The sequence below is a fragment of the Neopsephotus bourkii genome, unplaced genomic scaffold (assembly GCF_033783945.1).
Source record: "Neopsephotus bourkii isolate Nb327-2 ecotype Australia unplaced genomic scaffold, CSIRO-AGI_Nbou_v1 NB_1768, whole genome shotgun sequence".
Lineage (NCBI taxonomy): Eukaryota > Metazoa > Chordata > Aves > Psittaciformes > Psittacidae > Neopsephotus > Neopsephotus bourkii.
The window spans coordinates 10289337-10301003 of NW_026902242.1; the positions used below are offsets into that span (position 1 = coordinate 10289337).

The following is an 11667-nucleotide window of genomic DNA, read 5'->3' on the forward strand; positions in this document are numbered from 1 at the left end:
TACCTAAGGCTTCAGGCAGATGCCAGAGGAAAAGTTTAAAGAGTTAAATTCAGAGCTTAAAAGCAAGGAAGCACTTCTTTTAGTTTGTACTTAATAAACCATAACATTTGTGATGAGGAGTTTATCTGTTAGTTCCAAGACTACAGACCTAATGTATTCAAATGCAAAGTAGACCTACAAGTGCTTCACCTGCAGTGCACTGGGATTTAATGCAATCTAAGCCACACTTGTGTCACTCAGGTTTTCAGAATTAGTGCAAATCTGGGGCTTGGCTGATGCAATAACCTTTACTCTCAATCACAGCTGAGTCCTGTTAGTTAATCTGGAGAGCCAGAGTTCTACTTGGTGGTGTCCTTTACTGCAGCTGTATGGATTCTGCTGTTTCTGTATGCATGCTATTATTGCAGCAAATTTCTATTCAATATGGTGAGGCAAGGCTGGAAAGCTTTCTGATGAAGAGGCTCAGCACACAGCACAGTGTCAGTGGAAGCTTGTTATGAGGAATGCTGCAGTACAGAAATCAGCAGGTAAGGAGGAAGCTCTGTGGTAATGACTGAGAAATCTAGCCTTTATTTAATGGTGGTGCATGGCTTGAATGCAGCAACACTGTACTGGGGAGTAGGAAGTAAATGGGAGGAGGCTGGGAAGAAATCATTTGGGCTGTCTGCAGAAAGAACAGTAAAACTGGTATTATACCACAAAATTAATCAAAAATACTTTGAACAGATTTGAATTGGCATCGCAAGTTTAGACTGGATCAGGACTTTGTGTTATCTACCTGTGCTGGTTTTTATCTGGCCCTAGGAATCCTGGCACTACTTTTCTATATCTTCAGAGTGAAAGGGAAGTTCTTTATTTATCAGACTTGCCTTCTGTTCACAAAAATACAACTGGTAGCATTTTTGCAGGTTAACTTAGTGGATTCAAAGATTCCTGACTTGCCACTAATGTTTTCTCCAGCTGGAACCCAAGTATCTTCACATCTCAGCTGGCCAGCTTTTTGGGTCCAAAGTTGTAGTGTAAAAATACTCTATTTCTTTCTGCACATATGATCAGATTCTAGAATTTCATAAGTAAAGGATCTGTAAGACTCTTAGAGGCAGATTGACTTACTAAGAAAGCTGATGAGATTATGACTCCTACTGCTCTTCATGGCTGAACTCCCCATAGGGCAGCTTCTGGACTGTTGCAAATTTTAGCCCAAGTTTTAATGATAGTCAGATTTATTTTGTTTTTATTGCTAGCTGTCTCAATGCAGATTGCCTGGTCTTGTGAGTTGTTGCCCTAAATATCATGTAGGCAAGAACATTCAGTTTAGAAGAGGGAGAGAACATCAATCTAAAATTAAAATAGTAATTTTGGTTAAAACTGCGTTTGTTCCAGCTTTGTGTCCTGTGCTGTATAGATATATAGATTATTTTAATAAACCTGCTTATTTGAACTTGATGGTCTTAAAGCCTTTTCCAACAAAAATGATTCCATGCAGGAGCTGGGGTTGTTCAGTTTGAGAAGAGAAGGCTCAGTGGGGACATTATTGCTCCCTACAGCTACCTGAAAGGAGGGTGTAGTGAGGTGGGGGTTCATCTCTTCTCCCAAGTAACAAGGGATAGGACAAGAAAAAACAGCCTCAAGCTGCACCAGGGGAAGTTTAGACTGGATATTATGAACAGTTTCTTCCCCAAAGGCAGTGGTGGAGTCACCATCCCTGGAACTGTTCACAAACTCCGTTGATGAGGCCTTCAGTGACATGGTTTATCACTAGACTTGGCAGTGCTGGGGGAAAAGTTGGACTTTATTATCTTAAAGGTCTTTTCCAACCTGCTTGATTCTGATTATTGATTATCTTCAGGAAATTCACTCTTTTCCTGTGAAATTATAAGTTGTTTAAAAAGAAACAAATCAGTGAGCCATTTTACTTTCTGAGGGAATTGAATTTACAACAAAATTTTACATTTCACAAAGTTTATTACTTACGTCTTTTGTATTGTTATTGTTTGTTATTGTTGTATTGTTAATGTGGCTTTATGAAGGATATCTGGAGATAGCAGCTAATATGTTCTGCTGTTAATCCCAAAGCATTTCTTATCACTTCATTATCTTTACTAGGTAACCAGACATCTTAAGCAGGTTTTGCCAGTCATTTGCTTTAGAAATAATACCAGGAACTTTTCTAACAAAATATAATTTGCTATGATTTTAAAGGAAGATATATTTTTATTTCAGAGTAATTTAATTTACTGTAAGAAAAGCTACAAAATAACCTTTAATGTTAAATGAAAGCACCGTGGCCTAGCAGGAATGCAGTCTTCCTGTTCTCCTAGATCTTATCATTAAGTATATTTTGTCACTTTTGTTGGTTTTGTGAAATTCAGTACATAACTGGAAGAGTTATAAGCTGAGTAGTCAACATGAAATGTTTTGTCTAATGTTTTTCCTCTTTAAATAAATAGAAGTAGTTTACATTAGGGGTTGTGCTTGAAATTGTAAAAGAAAAGTCAACAAAAATGAGTGCAAAGATGGCTAGGGAAATGTACCAGGTTGGCATTGCAGCTTGGGGTACCAGACTAATGGGGAGGAGTAAGAGGAAGAGAGAAGGAAGGAAGGAAGAGGCAATTCCTTTTGTTAACTACACAGTTTAGAAGCTTAGAGCAGCGAAGCCGAAAGAACACATGGATGTGAGAGCAAAGGCAGGTTGCAGAGCAGAGAGGTTCAAGCTGTTGCAGAAAAGGATAAACCAAACTCAGAAAAATTGAGTTTTTTGTTCTGGATCCATTTCAATGTAAAATTAGATGGTGGTTTGCTGATTTGCTCAAACCACCTTTATCGCTGTCTTAAGCTAGAAAGATTTTATTTAGTGCTGGTGTACATGAGGAGTGTCAAAGTAGTCCTTTCTTTTGCTAACACTGCAATAAACAGCAATATAGGGGCATAGTGAACAGAGCTTGAAAAGAGAATGCGTTTGTTGGTCATAATTCAGCAAACACACTCCTGTGCTCTGCTTTGGTTATTATTATTACTGCTGCCAGTTTGATTCTTAGATCAAGTGTAACTTGGTAGATTAGGTAGCACCTGGTAACTAGAGTTAACTGGTCATATGACTCCCTCAGCCTTTTAAAGGAAGTTACATTATTTGTAGAACAACTTGGAAGAAAGACCTAAATTACCATAAAAATTAAAGCACCTTAAAGGAAACAAAAAACAGTGGGGCTTGATTCAAGAGATCTGTGTACATGTTCTGAGCATCCTTATTGAAAAGCCACAGCAGAACTACTGGCCATTCTCAGGGCAGAAGAGGTGAAGATGAATCTTCCATGATAAAATATTGCAGAAACTTACGAAGTAGCTAAAGGACTTGAGACAGGCTCTTCATTTGAGTGGTTCTGGATCAGCACATCTGAAAATTGCCCTCTTAGCAGGGGCATTTGTTGTTTGTTTTGTAGAAGAGGATCATTTCACATATCCAGTTCAGCATTTGACCATGCAAACATCAGACTTGGTGTGATGGAGGTGAATAACTCCTGGGTTGATCTGGCTGTGGAATTGAAAGGAGTAGGACTAGGATTTTTTTTAATTGGATTGATCTACAGTGAAATTTTAGTTTGGAATCACAGCTGTAACTTCATTTTCTCTTGATCCCCTCCCCCTGAAGAGAGTTTAGCATGCTAGCTTTAACTAGATTTCTGATTATGTGGGATACACGTTTACAGTCTGTTCCTGTTAGTGCATTATAGGCTCTGGCTGTACAAGATGAGAAGCAGCTGTAGTGTCTTTCCAACAGTGCATACTGGCTCAAGTTCAGCATTGCACTAACACTTAGGCTGCTTGTGACTGGCTTCAGGTACAGGTAAAATTAATTCCTGTCTAGCTACAGAAGACTACATAGACATACATAAAGAGGAAAGACTTACTAGACTGTAGTGATTGACACTTCCTGTTGAAGTGTATGATGACCTTAGCTCTATTTATCTAGAGTCTGTATTGCATAAATACATTTACAGTTTGCAAGAACATCTGTGGGGATGTTGAATCAGACCAAAAGCATATCAGTCATTTTATAGGACAAGCTTATGCTTATAAAAGTGGTGTAAGAACATAATTATACAGGGGTATTTATTACCCTTGTTTATTGGGTAAGGATTTTTAGCAATTTTGGTTGTCCCCATGTCTTTGTTTTAAACAGGTTTTGATTTTTTTTGTTTCCTTTGCACATGCTGTCTCTTAAACTCATTTATATTTTTGCTATCCAGGACATCTGTGACAGTATGTTCCACTTGAATAAGGTAATGTGAAGGCCTGCTGCTTCTAGAGCTTCTGGTTAGCTTAATAATTAAAAATATGTTGATGCTATGAAGTGGAGAAAGTTATACTTCTGTTATGTAAGGAAGGTAAATGAAGGGTGGTTAGTTTCTGCCTTCCATAAGCAGTCCATAATGATAACCGCTATCTTAATTCTTTCTTGTAAGCTACTGATGATGGGTATTGGCTACGTACCAACTGAAAATACTTGGTTTAAAGTCTGATATAAGGGTAGAGTAACTCCATGTTTGTGGTATTATTTGTGAAATGTGTGGAAAACAGAACTGTAACACAAGGAGAAAACCCCATAGACATATTCCATATAACTGAATTAGTCTGACACAATAGCCTGAGTAGATGTTAAGGCTGACACTTTAATTAGCTGTGAATGGTAATCTGCTGTGTGGTTGCTGAGTCAGTATGTATTTAAATCCAGATTAGTATTTTGTAGACTCTTTATCTTTACACAAACATTGGCCAGAACAGTATATACAAGTTGAGTAATGATTTTTCTTTTTCATTGTAGTCTGTAGATTTGCTAAACATGGGACTGACCTAAAAAGTCCAGGTTAGATGTGTCACTTCAGTGCCTAGTGTGCTGACAGTATATATGCTCATGTTTCTCTTCAAAGAATTTGGTATCCATAAGACCTTTACAACAATTTGTCAAAATTCTACCAAAAATATTGTGATTATTATAGCTTAAAACAGTGATTTGAACAAGGAAACATGAAGCAAACTGGGGATTAAAATAAATGAATGCGAGTCTTGATAGTCTGCTCAGTATATCGTATAATACTGCATATTCCTACTAGTTCTGTCTGCTCTGAGCTGTTATTGTAAAACCCACTCCTCTAGCTTCTGGCTGAGCAGCATGTGTAATGTCTGTGGCAGTCTGATCCCTTGGAAATGGAATGGGTTGAACAGAGTAGTCTATTCAGATAAATGTAGGGGGTTCATTCACATGGAAATCATTCCTGGCACAGCTGATATGAAGTATGAGTAAAAGACGAAACAAAAAGGAGCCACAGGGAGCTGCACTCCCAGCACCAGTAAATTATCAGAGCTTTCTTGTTCACGATACATGTAAGTTACTCTACATCATATCAGCACCACCCAAAGTTATAAGAGGTAGTGGTGAGACATAGTCCTAGAGAAAGAGATTGTTTTAAATTAATTTGAAACCCGATTCTCATTTATGTGTATAAATAAACCATGTAATGCAATTAGAGCAGAAAACTTTAAAGTGAAGTGATTTTCATCTTCCTTAAAAGCCCATAGGTATTTTTCTGTAGTACTGAAAAGCTGGATGAGACTAGTTTAAATTGGTAGAGGGGAAAAAAATGTAGCTAGCCAGTATCAGCAAAAGCCTAGGAAATCTGGGGTTTTCTGAATTTTGCTGCATCAGATGTGCTTCCAGTAGGAGGAGTTGTCATCATATACTTACACTGTGAGACTTATCAAACTTGTGCTTTAATTATTTAACTCATGAAATGCAATTGTAGTTACAATGTGAAATATCTATAAAGCTCGCCTATATCTTACTGTCTTGTTGTACTTACTGCTAATTGGTATCAATATAAATATGAAAGGAAGCTTGCAGTTTGTAGTACCTTACAAACATACTTATGTCTGTCCTTGCCTAGGGCAAAAATTGAGTGCTTCTCCTAGAGATTACAATTTATTTTCCATTTTTCTGTTTTGTATAGAATATTGTGATAACTTGAAAACTTTGGAATTTTAACTTACGTTTTAATAGTCACAGTTAAGGGAAAAGCTTGAAATAAACTGCCAGGATGTCTTGAAAGCTCAAGAAAGAGGTAAGAGAGGGAAAAGCTAAGTCTCATATGTGCATAGTCTTAAGATTTTTTGTTTACTTGTTTTATGCTGCAATACTGATAATGACTTAAAAATATGGTGTTTTGGAAGCCCTAAGGGGACATACTTTAATTTGTGTTTTAAATTCAGTGTAACACACTGCTTGGATTGAGCTGCTGCTTTTGATCTATTTGTCACTCGTATTGCAAGACAGTGGTATACTTGGTGATACAATTTTGTTTTGTTTCTCATACTGTTTTCCAGTACTTACCTCTTTTCATTAAATCATGAAATAGGATTGAAGTAAAATGTATGCTTTTGTAGTTTCTCAGTAATACTGCTTCTGCATAGAGTCCTGTGGGATAAAGAGGCAAGAGACCTTAATCAAGCCTGTCCTTTCACTAAGAGAAGGGAACTACTTTAGATGTATATCAACATGGTATGTTCAAAAGACTCTCAGATTGCTCTAGAGCAAAAGAAAACAGATGTTTAAACCTCTTGGGTATCACAAACTAGTACTGAAACTTTCTGTGAAGCTTTATTATTTCTCTTGTCTAAGGGCCTTGATTCTTGGACTGAATCAAACAGCTGCAGTGACTTACAATGCTGGCACTCCCCTGCTGCCTTTCCCATCCCTTTGCTGTAGTTGTTTCCATAACACAGTTGGCAGAAATAAGAAAGTCTGTGCCTCACTTGCTTTATTTCACAGTCCAAGGTGGAATAAAAGGGTATATGTTTACATGCAGACTGTGGTCTGGATGGCAGAGGAGTCCCTAACCTGCAGCAGAATTTAAGAGGAGATTTTATGTCTCAGATTTGCACTTTTGCTGTTCAACCACTTCACCCTCATTGCTTCCCCTGTGCCAGCACAACCTTTTCTGTGGCTGTACAGTGAAAGAAATAAGAGACCTGATTTGACTTAACAACTGCTTCCTATGGGTCATTTTGTCTGCCAGATCAAGTCTCTGATCCTCTTCACTGCAGTTAAGCGAATGCTAGAGCTGGCACAGGAAAGAAATCAGTGCAAGGAAGGAACAAGCACTTAACTTAAGAAATACCTGTCTTAATCACTTGAGTTGGAGGCTAGTAATAGATGGTAGCTATGTAAACTGGCTTCAGCAGTGCTGCCACCAGACATGTAACCATTGCTGACAGCAACTGAACACTAATGCTTGTAGTCAAATGAATTTGAGAGAAAAGCAAAGCTGTGTTTAGATAGTCTATTGGAATATGAATACATTTATTCTCTATTACATCTTTTTTCACATTTCTTCAAAGTATAATAGCTAAAGGCTTATAGAACTGTAAGAAAATAGTTCCTTTGCAATATTTTAAGTATGCATTTGGTACAGGCAAAGTTTGCTTTGTACACCACAAATATTGCCATGTTTGTGAACAATAAATCTCCAGCATTGTGTGGGACAGTGCCAAGCCATCATTGTAACATTAGCCTTTTTTGTGTTATGTTCTCATGCTTTCCTTTTCCCTTTCCACCCCTGATGCCTTCTGCATGTGGTTTGTACAAAGGTCATATATCTATGACATTTTTTGAGGTAATTCTTCCACTCTAAGATGTTTTTTCATGGAAGGCTGGAGATGGAATCTGACTGTAGTAATTATTACATGATGAGTAGTTGTTGCCTATTATTTCTTTTCATGCAGAGTTAACCAAAACTTTAAAGCTTTGCATATTGTTCCTATCTGAAGAAAAAAAAAATGGTGGTAGCTTACCTCTGATGTATTGCAGTTCATATGCAATGTACCAAGCTATTTTTGTGACTAGAAAAGGATTGACACAGTAGGGGAAACAGGTTTTTCAGTCATAGTTTCCCACTCCTTTCAGCCACAGTCATTGGCCCAAGAAGTGCTTTCTCTGGACCGTTTAGTGCACAGTGCCAGTGTTTATTTGATCAGTGTCTGACACGTTCTGCTGATGGATTGCTTTCCAGGTATTTTTGCTGCTTCTGTCTCTTGCCCTGTCTTGCAGACGCCCTTCCCTTTTGCTATAATGAAAGATGGAAATGGCTTTATAGTACACTGGTTTTGATCAGTGTATTACCAACTTATAGCCTGATTAGATTAGGAGAGCCATGCTAACTAGAAAATGTCTGTTTAGTTTAAGGCAGTAGGCTCAGTCAAATTTCACAGTAACTGTGGCAGTTTACTATAACTATATTCATTAATCTCAGAGAAGGTTACTTTTCTCACTAAGATGTTATCACTGCCATAGAAGTGAAATCAACTTTGGGCATTGATCAGTGTCTCTGACTTTCCCACTCTGCATTTAATATTCCTTTTACGGAACAAGTGCTGAGATTTTTCCAAAATACACAGTTCACTGTCTTAAACTGTATTACTGACAATGTGCTTTACAGAAACTGGCAAATTGTTTAAAGAAGGGAGAGGAGAAATAGAAACATGACCTGGGCTGTAAAAGAATAGATGTATTCAGGTGGTAAAATCTGACATGTGGCATCACAAGCATCATGATCACTATCAGCTTTTCTAGTTTTTAATTCTATCTACTGCATTCAGAACCTTTCTGCCATTCAAATATGCATTATAATTGAACATTCAAGAAACACCTGTCTAAACTGCTTAGTTAAGCATGAATGGTTGTGATCAGCAAGGAGAGCAGACCTTTGGCCAGTGTCATTAGTTTGTGCTGCGGTACAGGACCTGGGGTGTATAGAATGTTGTATGGGAAGGTTAGCTTTACTGAGGCTGTAATTTAGAGAGTTTGTTGATCTCAGTGGTGCCAGAGGAAAATCTAAGTACATCTGAGTTCATCTGAGAACACAACTGGTGGGCCCTTGATTCAAGGAGCTAGTTAGGAAGGTATGCCACCGTCAAGTGATAAAAATCCTTAAGAAAACTCTTACTCATACAGTTGTCCAATAAATAATTTTTCCCTAAGAAATGGATGTGTCACAGCAGGAGGCTAGTTTTTATTTGGAAGTACAATACAAACCAATTTGCTGAAGTAGAAAAGGTGCTACAAGGGAAATGACTTTGCAGATGAGATGAAATAGCTGGTTCACCTGAGTAACTGGCCAGAACAGATTACACCATGATACATGGCTTGCTCCTTGTCATTTTTCCCCCTTCAGATGTAGGAACTAATTTTTCATTCCCAGGGAGGTCCGAAAACAGAGCATTAATGGTTATCCCTGGAATACTTTATATTTCCATATAGTGATTTGGAGTTATTCAACCTTGGTGTCTTTGCAATACATACATATGAGATTTTCAGAAATGACACTGAAGCTAATTTTGCAAAGTCATAGCTGAATTAAGAGTCCAGCTTGTGTCTGGAGTATAACAAGCCAACATCAGCAGCAGAATCTTTTGATAGTTCTGGGATGTTGTGATAAAAGAAAGAAGAAAACCAGTGAATTATCAGTAAAGCATTGCAGTGTGAACACTGAATTTAAAACCTACATATTGAAAAACCTTTCTCTATGATCTTCCTTCAAATATTCCCCAATATGTATGACTGTAACTTTGAGCATGTTTTTAAGATAATACAGAAAGCCAAGTTCAGCTCAGTAGCTCAGAAGTGCTACCATAGGAACCTCCCATTATTATCCATTTGCTAACTTTCTGGGAGCTATTTCATTTCACAAAAGCCTCTGAACAGCTGGTGTTCAGAAACAGAACTGTACAAAACCAAGGCTGGGTTTGGATTGTCTAATTTGGTGTAAAAAATCCCTGAAATTGTATAAGTAAGTCGATAGTACTGCAAGACCTTCTGCATACGGATTTCAGAATACCGTTAACTTCACTCTTCAGCTTGTAACTGAAGAAACAGTCATACAGAATGAAGCAAGTCATGGAGCAACCCTGGGTTTATCCCTGACTAACCCTATGATGGTCTCTTTATTGCAGGAAACCTGAGATGTACAGGAAGTGAGTCTTTAGAATGGGTAACTAGAACATAGGTCTTGTATTGCCCTCCAATACCTCTGCTATCTTATATCATTGTTTCTGTTATTCTTCTGGAAAGAAAATATCCTATTTTCTTAGTGGGTGAAAAAAATATGTGCCCAACATCTGCTACACACTTTGCTGGTGTGTTTGTAATTCTGTTTTGGATGCTAAAAAATGTTGGCATTACATCCCCTAAGCAGCAGTTAATCCTACTTTCAGAAAGAAAGAAGAAGTAAGTAGTGTAAAAGTAGAAGAATAATAGGAAACTCTTTCTGCCTAAACCTAGTTCTCATAATTATATATATACGAGGAGTCTTCTACAACTTATTTTATAATTCCACTTTACTTTTAACCTTGATCAGGCTTTCAATATGTGTTATGTCCTGACCACTAGTTTGTAGCCTGCGTCTAATTAACAATGTAATATTGGTTGAATAAGAGATGCTTGAGTTAATGTTTCTGTTACTTTTCTTCAGCAAAACTACCATTATCAGAAGGGTCAGGAAGGCAATTAGTTATTTCGTGGAAGAAAGGAGGTTATTTTTTATCCCCCTTCACATCTAAGAACAAATTTTTCATTCAAGCAGTAGTGAAAAATCTAGACAAGCATCAACAAAGGCTTAATAGCACCTAAAAGTATGCCAGAAAATAATCCCATTCAGAGGTGTAAGTGCAGTACATTTGAAGACACTGCATCTTGTATCTCTTAGTATCCTGTCATATAAGGTTAACTAATTTTCTGCTTGCACATGAATTTTTGTGGGGGTTTTGGGGGTGGTGTTCATTTGGTATAAATTAATAACAGACCAAATGCAGCAGGCCAAGTAAGACAAGTAAGATTAGATAGCCACTGTTTATCACTATTGCTTAAAGAGAATGTTGCTCTGTGGAAATTCTGGGATTCCTTTCATGCTTAGTGCAGAATTTATCTTTGTTCTGGAATGGTAATTATGGTGACTCTGTACCAGTTCTTGTAGATATTGTTTGTCATCTACTAGCATAGAAGCCAAGTATTCAACCTGAAATGTCAAATTTATAGTCTTAAAAATATTATTCCTTTGGAAGTTGTTAAACAGTTTTGAAAACAAGTTCTTTTTTTGACAACAAAACTGAAATCTGTGACTACATTAAAAGAGTATGAACCAAAGAGAGCTATTTGTCCATGGTTTTACTAACATCCTAACCAACTAACTGTGTTTTCCTTTTATCTCTCTGAAAATCATATGCTTTTCATGCTGACCAACTTGCAATCTGAAAGTACCTGTTTAAAGCAAGCCAATAAATGAAAGATTTCAGTGGTTGATCTTGTCCTCGCCTCACATAAGAATGTTCTCTGTGGTTTTAACATTCCTCAGAGAAATTCTTTTGTGGTGTGTCCACTTAATGTTGAGATTTTCTGGTCCATGTAACTTCACAAGCTGTTCTTAGTTACTATACTACCAGCATTCTTTAGATATATGCTTGTCATCCCCAGCCTGCAATATTTTCACAATGATAAAAACACCATAATGAAGCAAGTAATATAGCAGAGTATTCGAGTGGATGATAGAGGGATTTCACCATGTGATTTGTGAATTAGCAGGTTTGTTCTTTAATAGCTCATTAAATGATGAATTCCAGGAT

The 11667-nt window shown here is 37.4% G+C and overlaps 1 protein-coding gene across 1 annotated transcript in view; it reads left to right on the plus strand.

The window, feature by feature from the left end:
* Positions 1 to 375: 375 nt before the first annotated feature.
* Positions 376 to 11667, plus strand: part of BCAR3 (BCAR3 adaptor protein, NSP family member) — a 92385-nt gene continuing 81093 nt past the window's right edge. Inside the window, exon 1 of the mRNA XM_061379315.1 lies at positions 376 to 527. Coding sequence (XP_061235299.1) covers positions 497 to 527 — 31 coding nt within the window. The 5' untranslated portion in view covers positions 376 to 496. The remainder of the gene's footprint in view (positions 528 to 11667) is intronic.